Source organism: Corapipo altera, unplaced genomic scaffold, assembly GCF_003945725.1.
Source record: "Corapipo altera isolate COAL_440 unplaced genomic scaffold, ASM394572v1 45, whole genome shotgun sequence".
NCBI lineage: Eukaryota > Metazoa > Chordata > Aves > Passeriformes > Pipridae > Corapipo > Corapipo altera.
The window spans coordinates 15843235-15870449 of record NW_020884877.1 but is presented as its reverse complement, the minus strand read 5'-3'; the positions used below and the strand labels follow the sequence as shown (position 1 = coordinate 15870449).

At 35.2% G+C, this 27215-nt stretch overlaps 1 protein-coding gene across 10 annotated transcripts in view; it reads right to left on the bottom strand.

The window, feature by feature from the left end:
- The window catches only part of SCN1A (sodium voltage-gated channel alpha subunit 1), a 187403-nt gene that overhangs the window by 20762 nt on the left and 139426 nt on the right, over positions 1 to 27215 (bottom strand). For 7 of the 10 annotated variants that reach the window (XM_027636668.1, XM_027636667.1, XM_027636671.1 and 4 more), the window contains 15 exons: positions 26935 to 27207; positions 21396 to 21459; positions 20914 to 21055; positions 20558 to 20764; positions 19757 to 20062; positions 18666 to 19046; positions 17369 to 17501; positions 16343 to 16581; positions 13940 to 14113; positions 12945 to 13301; positions 11737 to 12219; positions 9522 to 9639; positions 8099 to 8253; positions 5294 to 5467; positions 2985 to 3107 (listed from right to left, as the gene is read on the bottom strand). In XM_027636668.1, coding sequence (XP_027492469.1) covers positions 2985 to 3107; positions 5294 to 5467; positions 8099 to 8253; positions 9522 to 9639; positions 11737 to 12219; positions 12945 to 13301; positions 13940 to 14113; positions 16343 to 16581; positions 17369 to 17501; positions 18666 to 19046; positions 19757 to 20062; positions 20558 to 20764; positions 20914 to 21055; positions 21396 to 21459; positions 26935 to 27207 — 3329 coding nt within the window. The remainder of the gene's footprint in view (positions 1 to 2984; positions 3108 to 5293; positions 5468 to 8098; positions 8254 to 9521; positions 9640 to 11736; positions 12220 to 12944; positions 13302 to 13939; positions 14114 to 16342; positions 16582 to 17368; positions 17502 to 18665; positions 19047 to 19756; positions 20063 to 20557; positions 20765 to 20913; positions 21056 to 21395; positions 21460 to 26934; positions 27208 to 27215) is intronic. The other 3 variants (XM_027636674.1, XM_027636676.1, XM_027636675.1) reach the window with 1 other exon arrangement.

Here is a 27215-nt window from a genome sequence, read left to right as displayed (position 1 = left end):
CTACTATTTCTCTAATAAATAAATCAAGCACGGCATGACATGCTTTATTTTGTGAAATTAGACATAAATGCATGCTTTATTGTCACTTAATTCTCTAACTCAGCAAAGCAATGTATACTCAGTATTCTACATTTACAGGTAGCATACCAATTCAGGACTAGCGCAAAAGCATTATATTGCAAGTACTAGGAAGCTAAACAAAAAGCGATGGGTATATTCAAATCTCAGTTTGCAGCTACTTCTGCTTAATACATACACTAATTGAGATGAGAATATAAACCCTATGACAGAAATTTAAATTAAATTAAAACAATTCTTTACTTTGCCTTCCAGCATCTGGATGGAGTTTGTTTTGAAATTCACTATAGAAAGTATTAAAATATTTTAGACTTCAGTATACTAGAGATATACTAAATGACTTTAATATGGACAAAATTCACTTCTGTGCTTAAGGCAAGCACAGGCTATGGATTACTTGTACCCTTTTTTGGTGCAAAAGATTCATATAGCTTATATTCACTTTGGAAAGAGAATTTATCCCATTTATGAAGCATAATTATAAAATTAAGTTTAAGCATAATTATAAAATTTATAAAATTATAAAGTTGTAACTACAGAGTATAGCTGTAGACTTCTAAGAATGTAACTTAAAATATGAATTATATTTCATATTTTGGGATAACAGAATAGTCATCAGTATTTACTGACTGTGTAAAATGCTGTGTTCTTCCAATTCCCTAGAAGGGTAAACTTATATAAGAAAAACATTGATTGATTTAAAGTAGTTGAGAACTTGGCAGATTGTTTTACAAAATAATGCAGATCTTTTTATATACACGGATTTATGTGGAATACTTAAGATATTTAATATTTTCAAGGCAAAATTTGCACAGTTCTGAACATGGAGTAAACATTAAAATTTAAATACATGCTGAATAAAAAGTCAGCTTGTTTTATCACAGTTCAGCATAGGTATGAGCAATATAAGAAAACAAAAAGGGATGATTTATTTTTACTTTCTGCAGGCAGAAAAAAATCTTTTTATGAATTCTTATGCAATGAACTCAGTTTCTGAGAAGACTGCAATCTGATTATAGTCTAACCATGAGCTGGTCAATTATTTATTATTTGAATCTTTTTACTGTTCGTGAGTCATTCATAAGGTATGCCAACAACTGTCAGTGAGCTGTGATGAATACTTCTCAAGTACTTTGGAAAAAAACATTTTCAGAAGTTCATGTAACTAATAGTAAATATAAGGCCTATGTAATTGGCCAGTCAAATTTGCTAAGTGACTGGAATCAGGCACTTCATTGACTGTCATTAATATTGGAGGACAGAGCTGAAACCTTTTTGCTTTTCCAAGCTTGTCTGTGATTCCTGCACAGTAAATTGCTCATGAATTATTCATGTTCTGTAGCTGAAATTCTATCATATGGTTGGGCTTCTGGCATAATTTCATAGTTATTCAGTGAGACATAAGGGAAAGCAGTAAATAGATTTCTAATAACAGGTACTTTTCTTTGAGCATGAATATCTTAAATTTTTAAGAGGAAACTTTACTAAGGCAATCACATAAGAATACAGAAAAATTGAATAAAACATTTGGCAATCAATTTTGATATTTTCTTTCTAGAAATGACCTTTTTTTCCAATATAATTTTTAGAGCTGCTTTTTTTTTTTCTTCCTATGTAATGTCTATACTGGTCTCCCAGTCCTCCTGCAGCTGACCAGAACGTTATTAAAAAAGTAAACCTGACAGCAGTTTCATGACATTTCTCTGCACAAAACCACATACATTTTTCTGAATGTTCATGAACAGTATGTACAAAGACAGACAAAGAAAATGGCTAAATCAAATAGTGGTAAATTCTGTAACACTTGACCAGCTCTTACCCTGCTGAATTCATGAGTGTCAAATAAGGAGAAAACTGTTAGAAGTCAATTTGCTGTATGAAGTTGAAATTTATTAATCTAGTAATCATTGGTTAGTGATATATTTTCTGCTGCATTCTGAAGTAGAGATAAGTAGTCTACTGAATACAATTCAAGGAAAAGAATTTGAAGTTTAGATTTCTTTCTGAAGACAGTATATTCCAACCTATTCCACTGGTTTATAATTGACTAGAAATTCATTATTGCATTGTTTCCTCTTATGTTTCCAAGAAGCAGGAAAAAGCATTTTCTTAAAACATATTTCATTGACATGCATATAGAGTTAGTTTGTATTCAGTGGCTTTAAGGAACAGAAGGTATAAACAAATGGAAAAATAAGTTAAAATGCCTTCTTAAGTGAGATGAATAGTAAGCAGGGCCTCTAAATTACTCAGAGTAGTAAGAAATGACCTTATATACATTGTATTGAATATTGAATAGAGATTAGTTAAAATAAAAAAAAGCATTTACCTTATAAAGAGAATAATTTCATAGAGCAATCAAATAACTTGATTTGTTTTTTTAAGTCAGCCAAACTCAGAAATAGATTTAAACTACTAGTGGGTATGAATATATCTGTAATACCATCTAGTAAAATTCAGCGGGGTTAGACTAAAGGGGATTTATCAAATATAAAAAAAAATTTAAAAAATTCAAATTTTAACAGACAATATCTTCAACGGATGCTAAATTAGATTCCTGTATCAATATTGTAATATGTTTATAAGTAAAAAATTAATATAGTTTTGTTACTTTTTTTCATTATTTAGAGTCTGTTAAATGAGTTCATAGTTGGTAATTTCAAAGACTTTTATGAAAAACTCCTGAGATTGGCTAGAAAGTAAAGTAACCTCTTAATGAATGTAACTTCTATGTGACACTGCATATGGATTTAGGTGAATTGATGAAGCTTTTTGCTTATCTGTTAGTAAAAGATATGCGATAAAAAGATAGTGCAGCCTTTCTGCATGGACTTTTCATTCCTGATTCTGCATGCATGTACTCCTTCTATGCATGCATAGTTTCAGATTCTTTCATGTTGTCTTACCCTCATGCCTTCAAATCGTGACAAAGCTCTTAGAGGTCTCAAAGCTCTTAGTGTCCTAAGGGACTTAATGGCACCAAGTTCAGAGTAACCCAATGCATTTGCTGTTAAGCTAACCAAAGAGACCTATATGAAAACAGGAAAGTAAAAATTATTATATTGTACATACTACTTTACGTACCATAGATGTGAGATATACACTTCTTTAGAAGATTCTAACTTTGGACCACTTTCTTCAGGAATAGGGAGTCTTTCAAAAGGAAAAAAAAAAGAAGAAAAAAGTAATATGAAAGAAGAAGAGGTAAATAAAAAAATAGCATAAGATAACTAATATCTGGAAACATTAATACTTCTGAATTTCATATTTTGCTAGTGATTTGTGAGCATTTAAAACAACAAAAAGCAAATTAAATTAATCTCTCCTTTTTACCAATTTAGGTATTGCTCTTCCATTTTCTTTTTTTTTACAGTTCTGTTGGGATCAATAATTATGGTTGATAATGTCCATTTGGTTGCCCACAACTGAAAGGAAAGTGATTGAAGATTGGGTTGAACTAACAGGTGGGTCACAGAGCAATATTGCTCCTCTGGAAATTGGTAGAAAGGATTCATTTTTCTATAATCAGTTACACTGATTAATCCTTTTGCCCTACTGCTGAATTTATGTGCTTTACAAGCTTAACATTGACCTGGATTATGTTGTTTCTAAGACTTACAAGAACAGTTCCATAGGTGGCAGAATTCGACAAGCCTTTAAATATTCCATGTCCCTATGTTACCTCAGTGCAAAATACCACATTGTCCGCATTTGCTATGGCTCCTGTCCAAAATATTACCTTCTGTTTGTTTCCCATTTCCCCTAAATGTTCCTGCATTATGCTGTTCTAATTCCTTAACTACTTATTGGGCCAAAAATAGCATAATATTCTCATGTACTCTTTCATTATAAGAAAAAATATATCAGGTAAAGAGAACTCTACGACAGTGCTTTTTATGAACCATATTTCAAACCAAGCATTATATGTGAAATCTTTAGCTTTTCTGTACTTGTCAATCCTAAGCTCTAGCAACCCACAAATCTGGGTTCTGACAAAATCTGAATTTCTTTCTCCAGCGTATTCCTCATACTACTAAAAACTTTCAAGCTGCTGTGATCTGAAGCAAAATTAAAGAAAATATCTTTGTAAAAAATGTGTAAATCCAAGATTTGATCACGAGCTTATTGAGACACTTGAATACATACTACACCTTCACAATATGTATTCAAATTTTCACATTCACAAGATGGCCGTTTGCAATATTATGATTTAAATAAGGTCAAATATTAGAAAAAATTAGTTTAGAAAAGGAACAGCTGCTTCTGCTTGCATGCTTCTTCAAGCTTTTTTGTTGTAGGTGCCATTTTGAGAAGAATTTCAATACTAGAGAACCCAAGAGTGGGTCTTTCTTTGTATGAACATAGCTACCTGTAGCTCTATATGTGGGGTTGAATCCTAGATATACTTAAACCATAATGTACACATATCAAAAAGGTTGTAGGCACCCATCACAAAACAAAGCTGAAGAAAACTAATTGCTCTGATTAGCCCATGTATGCTGGGAACACAATCAGAAACTTTTGGCAATTCATTGGCAAAATAAATGCTTATAAAATTCCCTTTTTACCTATTCCGTGTCTGTTTCTAGTTCATTTAAACTGGGACAAAAATAATCTTAATTTTAAAACCAAGCTTGTTCAATATTTGGGTTTTGTGTATGTTTTGCCAGAAATTACTGTCTTAAAAATATAGTGACTGGCTGTGGGTTTTTAACTATGTAAAACATAGTACTTGCATTCCTGAGCATTGGAGGTTTTCTCAAAAGGGTATACTTAGGATAGTATTATGTGTGTAGGATATCTGGTGGACCAGACATCCATCTAAATGCTGCATTCAACTTAGACCACAGCAGGAGGGATGGTGGGTCTGAAGGTGGAATGAGCAGACCAGGCCAGAATGGAGGACAGCATGGCCTCTTTCAACAGCAGTGCTGGGATAAACCCTTTAACTGCTTGTGGGGCTACCAAGTGAGGTCCTTCTGCTAGCAGGAGAACTTCCAGTCTTTCCTAACTCTGTGGTATAGCAAGGCAGTGCTGCAAGTATAAAGTGAAAGACAGAAGTATGGCTTTTCTAGCTACCTTACTTTTTAAAGTGAAAAGTAAACTAGTTGGCACTAATAGATATTATGGTTGCAAAGAGAGTAAATTTAAAAATAATCAGATAAATATAAAAGTATCGCCTAGGAAATACACTACATACAAATACACTACATACATCAACAATCAGAAAGTCCAGCCAGCACCAGGCATTAGTAAAGTATGTTTGGTAGCCGTAGGCCACCCACTTCAGCAGCATTTCCAGTATGAAGATGTAAGTGAAGACCTTGTCAGCATATTCCAGCATGGTCTTGATAGTTTTACGTTGTTCAATATATATGTCTTCAAAAGCCTGTGAGTATAAACATTCAAAGTTATGTTATTTTTTGTTACTGGTTGCAACAAAGCAAACCAAAAAAAGGCAACAAAAAAAAGGAAACAATCTTCAAGAAAATGCATGGATTTGTCACTTCTATCCAATGCTTCTTTTTCTGCTAACCTCCATATATACCTGTTTCCTCCTATGGAACTATATTTCCAGCTCACAGGAGAAAGAAGCAGATATTACACAGCAACCACTCCACTGGGCACAGATTTTTATTTATTTATTTATTTATTGCTGATGGTGAATTATTCTCTCAGATCATTTTCTGTACTGAAAAATAGCATTGATTCTGCAAAGTGTTGTGCCTGAACTGAATTCTACTCAGATCATTTGGTTTGTATGTAGGTAGACCCAATTTCAAAATCCAGGGCCATAGTTATTAAAATTTTCAGGAAAATGACAAGTCATTGACCTTTTGTTTTTATGTCCTGTTGCTGTTTGAAAATTTTAAGTTATAAATCACAGAATAACTTCTTCCTTTCTTAAAAGAAATTATTTAAATCAAATACCTGCTTCACTGTTTGTTCACATTTTATGAGATACATAAAATTTCTGAGCTCTGGTCAATGTTATTTATACTTTTTGTGTTCTCATTTTTAGGCATTTGAAAAAACAAATAGCTTCTGATTTTCATAAGTTTTTTCTGTCTCTAAAATATTTTTCCTTTAATTTCTTTCAAATTTCAGTTACACTATTATTTCTTATGCAGAATGACTGATTTCATCAGATTGAAAGAATTGGAATGATATGTCAGCTTGGAAAGATTTGGATATTTATTGGTACTAACATTTATTTTTACTCAGCCTGCTTCTGAATCACTTTACATCTGTCAGTTCAAATGATTAGTGTTTGTATATCAATCATAAAGCTAACAACTTTAATCCAGTAATTCTGGATGCTTAGATCAGGCAGAAGTCAGGGGTACCTGACACTCATATGGGTTCACTAAAAACTTTATCTCACAGAACTGGGAAGTAGACAGATATAATTTCCTTTGTATAGGTGGGAGTGTGCCAAAGGCTGAGCCAGCAGTGCTCCTGGCAGCTGGAAGTATGTTGGCTCCCCAAGCGCCCCTGGGGTAGGGGTTTGGAGGCAGTTTGCAGTCTCTCTGTGTCTGCCAGATTTCCTGGCTGTGGTGACAGTGAGATTTGTCTGGAGCACAGCCTTGGGGTGAACATTGGGATATAGTTCTGGCAGATCCAAAGAAACTTTTTCACTATCACAAAATAATTTGAAAGGAGAGCTGGATCTCACATCTCCAGAGACTTGGGTTAATCCATGGTCTGCAAACCCGTTTCACAAAAGGGTTTTGTGGATGACACACCTTATGTTCACAAGCATGAGGTGCCAAAACCATGGGATCTTGTCTGAAACTTCCTCTAAATATAGTGACAGAAATTCACCTTTACCAGATCTTTCTAGTACTTTTCTCTCATTTAAATTCTTGTCAGTGAAGATTTTCTACACTTGGTTACAATGAATCAAAATTCAGTAGTGTAGACGCGAATTTTTTGTTATTCAGATGGCTTTAAATGACAGGGAAGGTGTCACGTGGTGTTGAGTAAGAGTTGTTTTTTTGATGGATGCCTTGATATTAGACCAAACAAAAGCAGAATAATTCTTAGAGATATAACTGGAACTAGGGTAGGTATAATCATAAGCTGCTAACCATCAACAGTATTTTAAAGTGTTGGGAATGGTCTAAAGAGTTTATAATACAATTTTGCAACACAATATTTTTATTATGTAGGAAGTTCAGTAACTTGACAAAGGGTAATTGCATCTATCAGGGTAGATGCTGGATATACTCTACATTATCTCAGAGCAAGTAGTTCGCCTAAGAAACATTACCTCAGTATATATCCAGGCTCACCTATATATCACAATCCATCTCCAATTTCTTTATTCCTTTTCATTATTTTTATTTTTGAAATCACATATTATTGGTATGTTTTGTTTCATTTATTGTTACAGACTGATATTATGGTTGGCTTCTTTTTCTTACATATTTGTTAAAGCAAATTCATGTTCTTACAGATGTCCCTCTAGTCTACATGAGTCAGTAGAAGCTAAATTGCAAGTCTAAGTAATATATTCTTAGTCTTAGAAAGGAATCATTAAAAATACACAGTCTTGATCTTTCTGTTCTAGCACATAACATTCATAAGACTGCATAAGCAAGCCCTGGCTCTTGCAAGCTATGGTGAACAGTTTATGCCATTACAGTTTAGTTCCAAACTCTTCAACAGTGACAGTTCTTTTCCCTGAGTTACACCAGTAAACACCACTGAAACAAGAGAGGAAATTCTAATAACAAAGTTAAAAATGTTCTCTTCTTCACATGTGGTTTGTCTCTCTGCCTCAGGTATAGCATGGTCACCTTCAGCAATGAACTTAGGCTTTCTCTAATCATTTACACCCATTCTTTTTTTCTACATATTGTTGAGAAGAGACTTTTTAGCCATTTTTTCAAAGGTCTGACTAAAATTTAGTCCTGTCATTTGAAGACATAGAACTGTGTAAAGTTAGAACAATGAAGACCCAACTTTTAAGGAGTTTTCTGATAACATTGAGACATTCTGTTTATATTTTACTTACCAGAGCTCCACTGCTGAGGAGAATCATAAAGACAATGAAAGTCTCAAACCAGTTGTGTTCGACAATCCTGAAGCAGGTTTTTCTAAGGTTCCACCACTGCTTTCCTCTCCCTTCTTCTATACTTACTTGACAGCACTTGAACCTTCTGACACAGCCTTTAGAACAGTGTGTGTAATGAGAGAGAAAAAAGAGATTTTTGTTTTGGTTATGCATTTTGGTTATGCATTATACAATGCTATTTTGCAGAAGCTGTGCTTTTTAGTAAAAACCCAATAGATTTTCAGCTAGATGACCTTCTCATCCAAATATCATGTAGGTTTATGTAGTAAGATATGGGCAAGTGATATTAAATTGTACCCTCTTTTGTTCAGGATGCTCAATTCAGACAATGTTGCATTCGTTTCATGAAAAAAATCTAAGCCTCTTAGCTGAGTTCTGGGCTTTTCTGTACCAGCTAACTTCTCAAACTTGTGCCCCCAATTTATTTAAGCTTTTATGATTTCCTCCTGACTTTTGTTTCTTCTTTCTTTTATGTAGAAAAATACTAGTTAACAATAATGGTATTTTCCTTGCAAATTCTAGACTGTTACAGTAATACTTCTTGCAAGTTCAGTGCAAATTTCTAAAGAATGATCTGTTATCATGTCCAGAATTAACCCAACATGACTGTAGCATTTATTCTCCAATATCTAAATCTAACTGTTGCTTATAGACACCAGAAATGGTATTTGTATCCTTACATTGCTGTTTTAAACATATTTCTTTCCCCATCTTCTTCACATGCACACATCCGTAAGGTTTCTCAAAAGGAAATGTCACTGGAAAAACATTTATGACCAGATTCTGGTTTTATTGAACTAAGGGCCAATAGAAGGAAGAAAGGAGGAAAAGTGAAAGGTGAAAGAGTCTACCAGATGAGACTGTTCTTGCCCCAGGTGGCACACAAGGCTCTTCCTTCTTTTTTTTGTCAGTTTTGAGAAGGGTCATTTAGTGTTTTGCACAAGACCATCTAGGTGCAGTTTTTATTTATCACTCAACAGCTGTACCAGTCATGTATACTTTATAAAGCACTTTGACAGATATCCATGAAGAACATTTTAAAAATAGTGTTATTATCTAGGAGACTGTAACTAAACTCCAAGTACAGTAACTCATACTAAAATAAAACTTTCAATAATGTATTTTTTGTATTTTAAAAATAGTGATACATTTCTGATAAAATGTTTTCTTAATGGTTTATCTGATATATAGTATAATTGCGGTCTCAGTATCCATGTGATATATTATGGACTAAAAGTACTACTGCTAATAATCAAAGTTTAAACATTAACAAATGAGTAATGTGATCCATAAATCTTAATACTTAATTTAAATAGAAAATTATTCTATTAATAAGTATTATTAGTATTTTTGTTCCAAATACCTTCTGTGAAGCAGGCTTCTGGTTCCTGGGCTTCTTCAGGTTCAGCTTCTGGTTGTTCTTCTGCAGGAAGTCCAATATCAACTGTGCTACCTTCAGATGAACTAGATGAATTTAACTTCTGTAAAGGAAAGAAGCACCACAAATGCGCGGTAAACAATTTTAAGGCAAATATTATTTGATTCTGAAAAAAGTAAATAATTGGGCAATGTTTTTGAATGTTCTAGAATTCAACATAAGTAAATTGCTGATAAATATCTGTGAAATTTGTACAGTCTTTGGTTTTCCTTCTGCATTGAATGGATCTATTAAATAGAAGGTGTATCAGTGATAGATAAGACTTTAAACAAAATTGTGCTTTAAACTGAAAAATATGGGTGATGATGCTGAACCTGCAAAGATTTATGAGCACAACAAGCCAAAAGTGGTAATGATGTCTTGACCTACACAGAAATAATGAAGCTTAAGTAATTATACAGGAATCTGTAACGTCTACAGAAAATCAGGTAAGAGTCTAAAAATAACTACATAAATGAGATGGGAGCTCAGAGGAATGAGGGGAAAAAAGCAGAGAAGGCCATACTTCAGACGCAAGTAACAACTAAACTCTTACTAAAGCAGGGTTAGTAGTAAGTCAGAAGTGTCATAGTACTTTTTCAATGGGATAAAAGATAGCCCTGTTCCTATATGTAGCAGCACATCAACATAAAGTTTTTCTAAACTGAATCTATTTCTAAAAGGAATCAATTAGTCAGTCATAAACCAGCTTGTGTCACTCTGTTTGACTGCCTGCTCTATGATGGTTTGACTGACCAGCATTAAGGTAGTTGTGGGGAGAGTAGATGATTAACTAAGATGTTTTCCTCCAAAGAACCTTTGCTTAAATGTTTTATTTTGAAATTCTTTATGCTGGGGCAAGTTCATAGTGTGCTCAAATAAATTTTTAGAACCTCTCTTGTAACAACAGTTCCGAAGTGTGAGTCAAAGCCAAATTATAGAGGTTTTGGTTATAGTTAACAGGAAAAGAATTATTAATGCTTCAGATACTAACTGAAAATGGAAACAACACTGTCTCTGAAATAGCTTACTGGGGGAAGAGGCTGTTTTGTACAGGTCTCCTTTCTTGGGGGAGGATCTGAAGATTGCACTTAGCTTAACATTGGGTTTTTGTTGAGAGCACTAGATGGCTTATGCGCGCCAAAGGGGCAGTGGTAAAGAATTCAGTTACCCTAAAATTAGGTATCTGAAGTACTGCTAGTAATACAACAGAGGGAGGAAGGAGGGAAGATGAGTTATCCTATAAAGAAACTGCATTGTTACCAGAATGGAAACTAGCTAGTTCAAGGTTAAAGTTCCTTAAGTCAGAAAATTAATATTGTCAAGTGTCTAGAAAGGTAATTTTATAATTTGACTAAAATATCAACCAAGTACGTCACTGAGGTTGTAGTTTTGCAAATTTTGTTATTGAATCAATTTAAATTATTGTGTTAAAATAGCCACAGACAAAAAGTCACATAATGGAACAGGTAATAGCCTGTTTTTTAAATTTGTTTTTTAAATTTACAATTCCAAAAAAGGCTTAGATCTATAGCCTGCTTTGGCATTGCTTTAGAAACATTAGATATTTTCATCTATGATATTTTTGATATTTTTCAGTTTTAACAAGTAAATTTGAAGTATATGGAAAAGTTTATGGTTAAGACTTCTTTTTATGGGAATCTAGGTCTAGAAGAGCTGCCAGTTTTAAAACCTAAAAGAATTCCTGTGTCTAAAGGACATACATAAACTATATGCTCAGAAATGAAACCCCATAGAGGGGTATTTTTTAAGTGGCCAAGAGATGTATGACACTCCTCATTGGACTCTTGTTACAGGAGGCAAAGTTTCTGGTAGAATAACATTGTAGCTAAGGCACTGCCTTCTACTAGTTGTTGCAGCTATCATATGGACCATACAGTTTTTATGGATTAGTTTGGTCTCCCACTGCCTGGCCTCTTTAACCCTTTTGCACACTTTTGTTCATCAAGACCCTCCTTTATACATTCATTTACGCCCATCTACAAAGAAGTGTAAAAATAACAAATGATCAAGAATTGAATACATCGGCTTATAAAAACAAAACAAAACAACCCTCAACAAACAAACAACCCCCCTCCCTTCTCCCTCAAAACAAAACCCCTCAAAATATTAGAGAGAAATGCACAAAATATCTAAATACCTCTTTGCTTTCTTCAAGATCTGATTCACTACTAAACTCCTCTGTGTTCAGATTTTCAAAGTCGGATTCACCCACAGCAATGGGCACTGTCACAGTGAGGCTTGGGTTGTTTATGAATGACATGTAATCACTTTCATCAATTATGTATTTTTCCACACTGCTGCCTGTGCCTATACCACTGGTGGTTCCATTCGCATCTTTAATATAATCATGATCCTTGCTCAGTTCCACAGTTGTATGGTTAGAAATACAGCTATTTTTGTTGTTCAGATCTTCAAGTGGCTTGATTTCATCTAAAGCTTTTTGTTTTTTGACAAAAGCTTTTTGGATGAATTCACGTGCTTTTCTTTTCACATAATCTATGCCTTTCTGCATTCTTGCTACAGCAATTTGGAGATTATTCATTTCATTATCATCATCTGTCACAGCAAGGTTGTCCGCACTAAATGAACTCAAGAGCAAGGCCAAAAATAGGTTCAGTACCTGCAGAAAGATAAAAAAAAAAAGAAAAGAAAAAAAAAAGGATGTTCTAGACTTTATCCCAACAAATAACATTTATTTTATTAAAAATGTCATATTAGTGACTTCAAAGACTGAGATCTCAATAATTCACCATAAACAAAAAAGCACCCTCAAAATTTTTTCTCTTCTCCACAAAAAACCAAGCTTATTTAATTTAGCTTAGGTCCTGCTCATCATTCAAAAAATATTCCTACAGCTGACTAATATCTATAAATGTGTCTTTAAATCCCCACAGTAAATAAATATTTTGGTGCCAAGTCTTATAATCTAAAAATGAAGAGATCAGATTTGCTATTCAACATCATTAAAAAGTTTAATCTATTCCATCACACAGTAGAAATTAGATATTTAGGTGACTAATCATATGGGATCAATAATAAAAAAATCCACAGCGAACAGGTTATAAAGAGTGGAAAATCTAAAATTATTTGTGGTACAAAATATTTACAAAGAGCCAAAAGACAAATTAGTCACATTTTTGAGTGCTCACTCTAACATTCTCAGGATTTTGATATTGCAAAATACTTTGTTCTCTATCCAAAAAAGCTCTTAAGTTTGACTTTAGGCATTGCTTGAAACCACCTGCTTAAGTGCTTCTTTGAAGCAGTGCCAGAGCACCTAGTTCACTTCAGGACTGAGACCTCTCTATTGCCAAATAATTTTTTGCTAACGCTTTGATTACATACCACCAGGTTTCCAATCACCATGACCATCATGAAGACTGTAAGGCACATGGCTTGGCCAGCAACCTCCATGCAGTCCCACATCGTTTCTATCCATTCTCCACACAGCACTCGGAATACAATCAAAAAAGAGTGGAAAAAATCTTGCATGTGCCAGCGTGGAAGGACACAGTCACTTGCAATTTTGCAGACACATTCCTTGTAGTTTTTCCCAAACAGCTGCATCCCAACCACAGCGAAAATGAACACAATGATGGCCAGCACCAGGGTCAGATTGCCCAGAGCTCCCACAGAATTACCGATAATTTTTATCAACATATTTAGAGTTGGCCAAGATTTTGCCAATTTGAAAACTCGTAACTGGAAGAAAAGAAACATATTGTTAGGACAATCAGAAAGACACAAAGGTATTTTACAACTAATTTGTGGAAGGATATTACTGCAAAATATGCCCTGAGTATGACTGTTCAGATGGAATCATCTTGTCTAAAAGCATGCAGATGGAAGGTTCCCTTGAGAAAAATTTGTAAAGTTGGGGTTTGATACCCTCAAAGCATAGTTTTTATTGAAGTCCGAAGATGCTACTTGTCATACTAAATGAAACTTAAAATCTAGGATAAATCTGTTAAAATCATCTGGGCCATTTTTCAACTGGTATTTGTAGAGCATATCTATTCCTGTAATGCCAGTCAGAGCACAATATATCTAGAGAGTCAATTTATTTCTGCATAGCAGGATGTTTAAATTGTGTATGTACAATAGATACATGGGAAATAGGCCCAGGGCACCCACTGCTGTTTGTCTGGATCTCTATAAATTCCCACTGAAGACAGTAAGATACCACAATTAAGAAGGATTTGCACTTAAGAAGGATTTGCACTAATGAAAGTGACTTCAGGATCAGCATCATGGGAAACATCAAGAAAACTTTCAAGGCAAAAATAAAATCATTTTAATGAAGCCCCATTGAAAAATCAGTGCAATTGATGCATATTTACCAGTCTGAATGATCGAAGAACTGATAGTCCTTCCACATCTGCAAGACCAAGCTCGACCAAGCTAAGGGTTACAATAAAACCATCAAAAATATTCCAGCCTTCCTGGAAATAATAGTAAGGATCCATTGCAATTATCTTGAGAAACATTTCTGCTGTGAAGATTCCAGTGAAGACCTGTGTTCAAAGTGCAGTTTGTTATTTCATTGTGAAATATACTACTACAGATTTAGTTGTTGTCTAGGTTTTTCATTCAAGATAAATATCTGCAATGTCTTATCCAGAACTGATACTTAAAAATAGTTATGTTTACTGATTTATTATGCCCACCTTCCCTTAGCAAGTACCATAGAAACCAAGTCATTTTTCAATTAATTAAATTTTATACTATTCAAATTACATAAACTTCTCTTTTACAGCATTTATAATCCAATTTCAACTCTATCAGGATATGGACTTTCTCATGTACTGTACAAACAATACTCCAAATTTGATTTTCAGAATTTAAACCAGAATGCTTTCCAAGAAATTACACAGTATAACATCTTTCTTGGTATGCGAATTACAAATGAGGTCAAATCTGAGACTCCAGAGGGGCAGCTTTGCTGGTATAATCTGCCATTCAGTTCAACAGAGCTATGATTGTTTATACTAGATGAACAAATGGTACATTATAATCTATCTCAGTTGATAGAAACACTGAGATACATTATAATATACTGAGATACAACAATTTGCTGAAGTTGAGTAACTTCTACCTGGCTGTTGCCAGTAAGTTCAGTGAAGCTTGTTGGCTCAATTGCTTTGATGTCAGGAATGAAAGAGCATTTAAGAATGCATTTTAAACAGGGTATTGCTGGTAATGGCTTCTCATCATGGGATGCTATGCTGAATGAAGTAGAAATGGTATTTAAGAGCCACCAAGGTAATGACCCTGAGTAGCTTTGAGAGAAGTCTCGGGAGAGTTTCCTGTAGGAGAGGAATGTACTAAAGCCACAGTTAAAGACTGCTCAAGCCCTGCTCTGAAATGCTTTCTTTTTTTGGTTTCAATAACCTGTTTTCTAGCAAGCTGAACAGAAAATGGGACAGTTAAAGAGAATAACCTAACTGGGATAATCAGGAGATGGAAAAGAAGAGTCTGACTTGCTCTGCCTAGGAACACCAATACTCAAGATAGATTTTGTTACAGTCTTTAAATACATTCTATATACAGACACTAGAGTGGGAAAGGTCACAAATTTTTAAGCTACAGAACTGGAATCCCTGAGGAAGACATAGGAATGATAAATACAGTTTGAAACGCTGACTAAGGTTCTTAACAATCAGGACAGGAAGGTTCTCAAGGAGTTTCATGCAACCCTCGAGAGCCTCTGTATTGCATGAGGGGTTTATGTCAGGGAGCCCAAACCTGGAAGAGCATTGTGCTTATAGCCAGGTTCTCTCACATGTCCTTCGTAGTCAGATGTACACTAAGATTTATATGGAATTTTCTTTAAGTATATGAAAATCAGCAATACAATTATCTATTAATTCTCCCTCCTAAGTCCTGTAGTTATTTACATGATCTATTTTGTCCTCATTACAAAACAAGGATTATTAAAAATCCCACTAAAAGAAATCAATTCTTAAAATAAGAAATAAAGTAGGACTGCAGCTGCAGATACTTCTGTGTGATCAAACCTGTCAGTTCAAAAGCATGAGAGCTACAAGAAGTTAACTCCTGAAATCTTTAATAATTTATCTTTTTGAAGTAGAAGGGAGAAAATATAGATGACAGCATGAGGAAAAATATCTTACTAATTATCTGAGGATAAAAACAATAAAAAAAAATATAAGAGGAAAAAGTACTGCGGGATATTTTTCACATAAAGCCTATAAAGAAAACAATCCCTTATCCACGTAAAAAGTTGTTTACAGAAGAAAATTCTACAAATGCTTTTAAATTGACATTTTAGCTATTGTAAACTTTTTGTCAGGAAACAGCAATTAAAAACACATTAATAATTTAAAGATTTGTATTGTATTGATTGAGAAATTTACACTACATTTATTTAGATAGTGTCTTTTTCATGGAACCAATGCATTTCCTGGTTTAGTAGCTACACAAATCAACTTCTCTTTAAGACAGACTTCACTTAATGCAGCATTGGAGCCAATTTTTAAATTTTTTATTTGATTTTGCAGAACACTGCAATATATTGATTTTACAGTATCCTAAGCTACATGAATCAGGGTTGGTGGTGAAATTTCAAAAAATGTTCTGATACTCATATCTGGAGATTAATAAATATACAATAATTCTACTTTATAAAGAGTTAACCCCCTCAGCTGTTAAAACTCCTTCTTTCAGGTTTTTTTCAGATATATTTCCTTACAAATTATGACATAAAAACCCAACAGACTTACCAGATTTCCAACTGAAAGTACATTATTGAATTCGTCGGTCATTGGATAATGTTCCATGGCCATAAAGAGTGTATTTAAAACAATGCAAATTGTAATAGCCAGGTCAACAAATGGGTCCATTACCACTAAGTTGACAATATGTTTCACTTTTAGCCAATGCGGACTGCAGTCCCAGATCAAGAAAATATTTGCAAATTTATACCAACATGGTGGGCATTTCTGTCTTGATTCTTCAAGTTCTGTGGCAAAAGAAAGTTTAAAAAGGTAATTTTTAAATTGCGATTGCTCTAACACTCTCAACCCTATATGAATTGTACCAGTCAAGTTGTCAATCTGCACTGGTGCTGATTACTTCTCTTAAGCCCCCTTCCTACAGAGCTTTTCAAGAAAGTATTTAAAAGTTGCTATCAAATATATTTATTATGTTCAAAGTTTACCACTATGCCAATCAGCATCAATTTATGCATCGATTTGTATTATGTATTTAATTTTTCCTTGATTACTCTAAGTCTGTTTCTTCCATCTACTGTTCTGGTATGTAAATATTTTTATTTTGAAATTTGTAAAATTTAGGTAAAAATTTTCGTTCCTAGTTCAAGAAAAAACCATTTCGATCACCTAGAATACCACTTCTTTAAAGAGTAACTGAATAAATGTAGCTGCTAAAATACATATATGTTTTAACAATAGTTGCATATGTTTGAAAAATGTTCAGTTGCCTTTTTTTGTCCAATAATATATTTTAATTCATATGCATAAGCATCCACTCAGTTATGATCACCTACATGAGTTAGATGGTGGTAAAATTATGAGATATAAATGCTTACATATGTAATAACTTTAATGCTTACTAATGTAATAACCTTAATAAATAAAGACCTTTGAGTTTGCTAATAAATATGGTCCAGTTTCTGGGATGTTATCTGTTACTTAAGCCATTTTAAATCAGTTTTTAGGTTTCAACTCAAATTTTCAGAAATCCATGGGAAAACTGATGTTGAATATTAAGCTATGCATAGCACACACCTTCCACAGTGTTTGTGAGGATGCTAGCAATACTCATGGCTCTTTCCCTTAAAGCTGGATCTTCCAGGAAGTCCATAGAAACATGAAAAGAACCTGATATTCTCTTCCTCATTTCTGTTTCTGTCGTGGTGCCCTGTACAGAGAACAATAGTACGTGAGACCATCTTGAAGAAACAATAAGTTAAGCAAATACTATATAACCCTGTTATTAATATCTTAGTTTGGGTACGTGCTTCGTGCACTTCATTTTTTATTACGTCGGACTTTTATTACTTTTTAGTATCTTTTAAGTAATTTTAAAAAGGCATTAGGCCATAGTTATCTACTGTTCAGGATTGAGAGAGAGTTTATTCACTTTTGCATTTCTTTCCTTCAAAATATGAAAAACCATTAAAAGAAATGGAAAAGCATTGAGTTCAAAATATTGCAAAAAATTTTGCAAACTGTAATATTTTTTCCTTGCTCCTGCTGACAGAATATTCAGGGGTTTGTAACATAACAATCTTTTCCCCTAAGCAAACTGTAGTAAGTAAGAAAAGTCTGACTTCCTCATGCTTCCTCATGCTACTATTTTTTAGCAATGTGAGTGGACAAATTTGAACTAAGTAAGAAATTTTTTTTAGACTTCTTCTCTTACCTTGTACACAGTAAGAGAATGGCAGCAATATGTGCTGCACATATATTCGCACAGACAATTGTATTTTTGGAGGTGTGTATTGAACTGTGATCTTCCAATGAACTATTTGTTATCTATAGTACAGAACTCCATCAGATACGGATGGAAAATGTATAGGAATGAGAAATAAATGATAATAAAGAATTGACAACTTCCTTACATTTTTAATCAGGCTGATAAGGAAGAATGTTATCAAAATTAACTCATAATGCTAATTTTGATAATGGTAATAGCAGTATCATATTGATTGCAGTTACATAACATTTCTATAATAATTTCAATTGTATGCCAACTATGATCGCTAGATGGACCTTTAGATTAGCTAAAGGAAAGTGTGGCAGAGTAATACAGTCAAGCATAGCATTTTTATGAATGTGTAAGTTAATATTTTATTACTTGGAAACTGCAAATTGCATTTGTTAGTTATGAAAATCTTTGTGAGTAGATGCTTGGGTTGCAAACCTATCTAAGCTGTTTAATCTACTAAAGATTTTACAAGATGCAGGAGCATTCACAGCTTGACCAACCAGGGAGCATTGCCAAGGGTTCCATTCTGTAGAAAACACTGGCTGGTGCAGTAAGAAAAGGCCACCATGCCTAAGCTATTTAAAACTTTCTTACATTGTCATCAGTAGCTGGCTTATCTATTATCACCTCTGGCAGAAGCTGTCCAACGGGCGATGTAGGAACAGATGGTCCACCAACCAGGGAAACCACCCCATTGCAATCCACAGTGCTGTGCATCTTCCCATTCACTGGAAACACTGCCAGCATCCTGGATGACCTACTGGCCTGACTAATGTTACTGTTGCGCCGTTCACCGTGTCTGCGCGGCACAAAGAGAGAGTCTCTTCTGCTATCGTTGTCTTCAAAAGTGCTGTGCTCATCATCGGCAAAGTCATTTTCTGATCCTACATCCTTTGCTCGACCTCTGAAGCTGAAAAGACTTGTTCTGCTGTTGCGCCTTGGGGAGAACAGGGAGCCGCGAATGCTCAGCAAAGACTGTAGACCAACAAAATATGTGATTATTAGCTGAAATCCTCAAACTTATCGCTGTTAGGTTAGCATGGGTTTTCTTTTTTTCTTAAATGAGAGTAACCATTTTACCCAGAAATTAAATGCTGCTGTGAATTTTTTTTATGTATTTCATTATATATATATATTTTGCAGACAGAAATATCACTGTTCATGGGTTCTTTGGACAAAAACAGTGTTGAGCACTTCTTTCTCAGCTAGAGCTGCTGAACAGATTAGTTACATAATGCCCACCAAGATAAAAGGGAAATCTATACATTCACATTCTTTCATGTATGCAGCATCTTGTCCATAGTGAACTGGTTCAAACACCATTGAAGCAGGAGGAAAATATAAGTCCATCATAATGGAAATATACTGTGCCATTTTAGTAAGTCTAGGTAATATATAATCATGCTAAAAAAACCCGTCATAGAATCAATAAGAGAATATTTTAATATGATTTTTAAATAATCCTACTAGAAGAATAGGGATAATAGATTACATTTAATTCTGGGGGTTTTTTTACCAGGCAGCTAGAGTACTTGCTCTCAAGAACTAGCAATACTAATAAAGTTTAGTAAAAATCTCAGTGCTTCCTTTGTTTAGGCAGCAGTACCAGGAAAACTAAAGTAGTTTTGCAACAGTCTATGATGTTTTAAATGTATGGTTTTACAAAAAATAATTGTATGCAATACCTGATGTGGAGAAGAATACTTCTTTTCATATGTCAGTCTATTGCCTTCAATAGACAATCGGAAACCTTTCCTTCTGATGCTGTCTTCTGACTCAGACTTGTGAAATTCATCCTCATCTTTTTCCTCTCCTCCAGATTGTTCTTTCTGTTTTCTTTTTTTCCTTCTATTTCTCCTCTCCTTTGCACTCTTTGAGCTCAATTTTGATGCGTCTGAGGAACTTTCCGAGAGCCCTCCTGCTTCTCCTCCAGCACTAGGCTCCCTGGACTCTGCAGATGCTGTTACTGCTGCTGTTGCCACTGCTGCTGTCTGCCATGATGCAGAAAGAATTTATGTCACCGAGCAAAACAGAACATAGGTGTTTTGTTTTTTTTTTAAATTTACTTGTACATAATTTCTAATCCAAATATCCAAATGTCCTGGATCGTAACACTTTCTACAGGATATACTCTCCCAGGTTTTTTTTTTTTTCTAATTATTATTACTCAGTTGACTCAAGATATGTGTTGGTCATAACCTTCTTCCACTCTTCACGGGTAGATTTGAAATGCAGAAGTCTAATAAACTGTATTAATGACACTGGACTAGAAAAACATAGTGGATAATGTATATCTATTCTTGAATATTCCTTCTTGATGGCTGAATCATTCACAATACAATGTCTTCAGTGCAGAATAGAAAACCTGTGAGCTAGCTCTGTTGCTGAAAGACCAATAGCATGTTTTACATCTCCAAATTCAGAAAGCAGATGGTGAATATCTCTAGTAAACATACACTTCTGCATTACTACACCATAAATTATACCTGAGCTGCTTCTTGTTGCTTCTTGAGTTGCTCCAGCATCTGCTGAAATTCTGCCTCTTTCTGCTCTGCTTCTTCCAAGGTTGCTTGATTCTGTTCTTCATAGGCCATGGCAACCACAGCCAGAATCAAGTTGATCAGATAGAAAGAGCCCAGAAAAATCACCAGAACAAAAAATATCATGTATGTCTTCCCAGCAGCACGCAGTGTCTGGAAATAATAATACATTTATAAGCAAGAATAGGTTAACAGAAGTACTGTTTTTCATATTGTTAAAATTAAGATAAGAAAATTTACTCTAGCTCTCTGCATTATTGATACAAACATATTTAGTCTATTTTTAATTAAAAGTTTCTCACCAATTGATAAAGGTTTTCCCAGAAGTCTTGAGTCATCAAGCGAAATAGTGACAAGAAAGCCCAGCTGAAGGTGTCAAAACTTGTGTACCCATAATTGGGGTTTCTACCAGCTTTCACGCATGTATATCCTTCTGGGCACTGCCTACAAAGACAAACTGGATATTACCTATTTAGTAATTTTAATATTATCATCTGGATGTTGATGCATTCATATATGCAACTGGAATGGAAAAATAACATGTATTTTCCCCATTGCTGTTCCTGTTACTTTTCAACCAGGCAGGAGCTACACTAATACAAAAATACTCATTCACTCCAAGTTCATCTAACCAATCCACTGTGCTACGTACAGTATAAAATCCTAGTATTTCTTATGTGAAAGGAAGTGGTCACTCAAAATATAACCCCCCTTTCACTGCACAGCTACAGAACGTGAATCTAATTTGTAACCAGTGCAATAAGATGATGAAATTTGGTCTTACCCAGCATCAGAACTATTTCCACAAAGCAGAGCATCATTTTGGCCTTCCAGAAAATAAAAATGACCTGTTTAGAAAAGAATGTTCAAAAAATTAGAATTCCAAATATAAAAGTAATTTTAAAATTCTTTGAAAAATATATTTCCACCCTAAAAGCGTTAAGGTGATTTCAGATTCAATTTTAAACAAGCAGTGTTATTTTTTTCAGCAGGACCACAACTTTAGAGTAAATGATATGAATTTCAGTAAGTGCTATCACTCAGAGCACTTACTGTTAAAATGCCAAAATGTCCTCAAAATTCTGTCAAATGCTTCTGTATGTAGATTCTCCCTTCCATCTGATCACTGAACTAAATCATGCTTTGTGAAATGATATTGTACAGTTGTTTATTATCATAATAAAAATATCCAAAAAAATACACTCAAAATTTACTTTAAACTTTCCAATCAGTATTGCCAAGGGTTCCAGTTTGTTGCTTAGAAAACACTTGTGACAGTTATCTAATATGTAAACCCTGAAAAAATCCACCCAACTGCCAGTAGCTCTAACGTGCACACTCTGTGAGTAGTCTGCTGATTGGTATGAGAGTCCTGGTATACAACTAAATTTAACTCAGACAACATTACTACAGCAGTCATCAACTTTTAAGAGTACATGATAAAATTATTGAAAACCTTAGGAAAAATTATTGGGTAAGTTCCACCAGATCATCTTGTTCCCAACCATCCCATAGTCTGTACAGTAATCCTGTTGTTAAAGGATGTTTCAGATGTTTTAAATAACAAAGACATTGACCTATCTCTTCTTAGAAGAATAAAGAGATGATTAAAACTTTGTGCTTTGTAGGATTCATTTTGACTGTATCCTTGAGAAGTGTTTTTCCCCTCAAAGCGCATGTCTACAGTTGCTAAACTCTTGATTTTTGGAAGAATTATCACAGGAGGGGCTTCCTCCTGTAGTAACGATGTCCCACTTGGTCACAGGCTTAAGGATGAAATTTATACAGGGTCAGACCACATTGCCCAGTATCCCATTTCTGATGGAGACAGAAAACATGGCCTCAGGCTGTCTGTAAGGGCAGGGCAGGGACATGGTGATGCTCCTTTGAGCACCTTGTCAGCTCCAAAACTTCTGAAGCACAGCAGCTTCAGAATTAAGTTGGTACCTTTTTTGCTTCCTGAGAAGATTTAAAGCCCACAAAGGATTTCTTTTCCATTGGACTGTCCTGTTGGATTCCCTTAAAATTATTTCATTTGAAATGCTACCAGCACAGCTGAGATTAAGCTTGACTCTGGCTGTGCTGACTGAGCTGCCCAAGCCAGGTTACTATAGACATTAATGAATTCTGAGTCTGAAGAGGTGTCACAAGCTGCTGGCTCAGCACATTGATTTGTTGCAGGAGGGACACAGTACCTGGGCCAGCTGCATCCCTCCATACTGTGAACAAAATTTACAATTTGGAAAAATTGTGCTTTAAACTGCATGTAGACCTTGTTCTGACACTCTGTGAAGGACTCATTTTCAGTGTGTGATGATATAGATGCATCTTACAGAGAACAATCTCCTGTGCTGTGTGAAGTGCACAGCCCTGTGTGCAGCTGCTGTCCCTCTGGGCTGGTGTGCATTGCAAAGCTGCCCTGTGCTGAAACACAGCTGTAAACAGTAAGCTGACAGGATGCTGCCCACAACTGACCCTTAGGAAGCAAATCTTACTCTGCATTATGTCAGCTAATCATGATTAAAACATGCTGGAACATAACAGCTGATGGGAAGAACGCAAACCTGCTTTGATATAGTTTACATGGAGCAGTCAATCATGATCAGTACTGCACCAGCCAAGCTGAACTGCTACAATAGGGTCTGCATTTAAGTTCTGTGCTTCAGACAAGATGTGCTCTGTGAGCATGCTGTGCTTGCCAGCTTCACAGGAAACATACAGGCTTTCTCTGAGTATGCTGATACGACCAGGACAAGTGTTTACAATATTATCATGATAGGAAAGTTCTTATAACACACAAGCTGAGCAGCATTAGCATGTATCCCAAACTAGGTGCAAAATTTTGAATTGTGTTTTAACAAAGTAATGTGAAAAATCTCTCACTATATAAAAGGTATATGTTTGGCTCCCTTTAAATTGATTGAGAAATGGGAAAAAATCCCTTGTAGGTGAGCACTTAACTTCAAGAGGATTTATAGTTGTTTGGGTAAGCATAGGAAAATGAAAAATAATTGTTATTTCACAAAACAGATTGTGAGATTTCTTTTTCCCAGAAAAAAAATGTTTATGGAAAGCTTGCCAAGATAAACTTCAGCTTATCCAGAACTAAGTTTTTCAGATTTCCTATCTTGGAAAAAGAAAAATAGGGGAAAAAAAAAAAGTGCTTGACTCATTATTGACAGGAACACTTACACAAAGACCCTCTAAATGGCATCTCCAAAAATGAGCTCAGTGGCAAAATTAGGGCTTACCTGCCTTCTTCACACAGTATACACAACTAATAGCATAAATACTCCTCTAATTCCTACAAAATACAGTGCCATTGCACTGCTCCGAGCTGCAGGTAAGCTGCCTGCTGCCCTGTGATGCAGCTGGTTTCTGTATCCTGTCTGCCCAATTGCAAAAAGAGAGCAGGAAGCCATAAGAAGATAATTTTTCTCTTTGAAATTGCTGGTAAGCAAGGACAACCTTAATAACTTTATAATAAGACTCGTAATTTAATTATAAATTTCATAATACACACAAAATCCTGTGTGAATCTACCGAAGGCTCACATAGCCATTCAATAAAGTACTGTCTGTAACTAATTCAATTCAGCTTTGTTTTCAGGGAGCTTCAGGTCTTTTTTAAATCAAATGAAATCAGAATCTGAGTTTATACATTCTGCGTTAAAAAGTGAGGAAATAAAGTTAGGGCTTGAAGTCTAGGTCTTCACTAGGACACTTTGCTAGGATTTCATTATACCCCATGCCATGGGATCTCCATGAATTCACATGTTCAAGTAAATTAAGCTTCACAAAAAATCTGATTTAAGAAATTCAGCTGGAAATCCATCATAGTCATTGCTCAGCTGTGTGATCACAGTTAGAAGCTGTCTTACTTCTCTTCAAAATTTGTCTGGCTTTGACTTGTAGCTATTGAACCTGTTATATCTTTGCCTGTTAGATCAAAGATATGTCTAGAATGAAATTTCTGTTCCCCATGAGGTTTTTTTTTCAACTGTGATCAAATCACCCCTTAAACCTTCTCTTTGATATGCTAACTAGGCTGAGCTCCTGGTCTATCTTGGTATAAAGAATGTTTTCCAACCCTTTAATCATTCTGCTCTTTTCTGAACATCCTCCATTTTTTTCAACATTCTATCTAAATTGAACTTTATATAGTATTCCAGTAGCAAATGCAATAGTGCTAAATACAGGGGTAATTCTGCCTTCACAGTCAATAATTTATTTATGTGAACAGGATATTATTTAGCTTTTTGGCTGCAGAGTTTCAGCCTTAATTTGTCAGTCCTGGCTGCTCCACAGTGCCTTAGGTGCCTCAGCCTCTCTATTATTAAGGGCTTTCCAACTGCATTCTATATCCTGCCTCTCTGTTACTCTGCAGCCTTACACATAAGCTGCTGTGGAATTGTTTTCCAGAGCCTCTGTGGCACTATTTTTCCTATGTTCTCATGCTGTGTTTCCTGTAATTATTCTTGTGACATCACACTTGCAAACAAATTATTGCTGCAGCAGGAAGCAACTGTCCCTGGTCTGAGGTTCACCTCTCTTTCTCCCCCTTTTTCCTACTCCTTGCTTACAGCTTTTGGTTTCTATTAGGTGACCTAATAACGCGCATGTACGAGCTTAAAAACCAAGCAGACATGCAGCACCCACTGTGATCAAAGTGCATTCCAATTAGTGCTAATAGCACGGTAAGAAGGAGAGAGCTGTAGGGAATTTGAGGAGATGCTAATGAAAACCTTACAGTTGCTATGGGAAAAGTATTGTAGAGTGATCACTGCTGCACTAAAAAGGATACCCAAGGGAGAAGACTTAACAGGGTATCCCACCACTTCTTTTGCAGCTGGTCACTGTGGTCAGTTCTGCCTTTCCTCTTCCCTTTTCTATCTCTCTTCCCCCTTTAGTTCTTAATTTACACCAAAGGTAACTTTCACTGTTAGAGATTATGTATGCCATCAGCTACAGTCTCTGTGCATGCAAACCTGTCTCAACAGAACTGTGCAGCATTCATATGTAGGATAGGGAGCTTAGGTTTGTCCTCTCACATTTAACTGCTGAAATGCATTTCTTTATCTACTCTCAGTTTGTCAGACTGCTCTGTATCAGCAAAAGTGTTTGGAAAATCATACTTTGGGAAATTATCAAAGTGGAAAGATGCATCAAAACAACTTCTAAAGGCATTTGTCTAAGATTGCTGCTATTTAAGGTTTTAACTAATCTAGATTATTGAAGAATGCTTAAAAAATTTACAAATTATACTGATCTGATAAGGATGGTGGTGAGTTTGAGGAAACAATTACAATTTAAAAGGTCCAGGACAGTTGGAGAGATGGTCTGAAAAAATAAGGTGCTGTTCAGGTAGGAATAATGAACTGTGCAAACACAAAGTGAAAACTCAATGAAGTAGAAATCTGTAAAAGATTCAGGAGCAGGTAGACAACAAGCTGAACAATGCTACAGTTCCAAACAACAGCAAGCTATATAGGAAATACATGAAACAGAAGTATAAGCCACTATGCTACCACATCATCCTTCTTCTCTGCTTAGTACTCCTTATGTGGAGGAGAAATGCCTAGATGTGAATACTGTACTTTAAAAAGGATATTTATGAACAAGAAAGAATCCAGATGAGAGATCAACATCTATAAAATACACTGTAGGAGAAAACAGTTCATGATCTGGGTTCTTTGAAATAAAAGAAGACTGAAAGAGGAGAGAACACAGCATAGAAACATAAGAATAGTCTCTAAATACTTCAGAGACAGTGATTAATAGGAGGGAATTATTTGGTTTTGCAGTTGATAAGAACAATAAGTTCTTACCAATAAATTTTAAGCATAAATTTTAGCAGGAAAAACTGTTAGACTTCAAAAAATTCCCTTTCTAATAATAATGACAGTGAAGGACAAGAATGGACAGATGATGAAAATACTGAGGACTTCATCACTGGACTTCTCACTTTATGTCAGAAGTCTCTGATATCTGTCAGAAATGACACAGTATGCTACTGCTGATCTTGCTCTGGAGAATCGGAAAGGAAAATGTTTAAGAGTATTAAGTAATTTTAAGACTCCTTTGAACTCCTTTCTGTCTCAGGTAAGATGTGAATTTGGCAGATGGAGCTGAGAAAAAGAGCTATATCAAGTAGTGAGACCATGTTCCGTGTTCCCTCTTCCACGCAGGCCTTTGGAGTAGACCTATGAGAGAGAGAGAACACTTCTCCTGCTCTGTCTTAACTAAATGGATTATCCCCTCCTCTCCTTACTTCTAAGAACTGGGTCAGCCACAAACAGTGACAATTCTGCAGACAATACTTACTTTCATCTTCAATGTACCCCTTCCAGTCAAATGGAGTCACTGTTGAATTAACCAATGTACCATTTTCACCTATGGTGCTGTTAAGCTGGGAAGTTATATTTGTTTCCAAAGTAAAGTTTTCTGGAGGCCACTGCAGGCATTTATTCCTCAAGTTGCCCATGAACAGCTGCAGCCCTATCAGTGCAAATACACTCAGACAAAACACTGTCAGGATCATCACATCTGAGAGCTTCTTCACAGACTGAATTAGGGCTCCTACAATAGTCTTCAAGCCTGCAAAT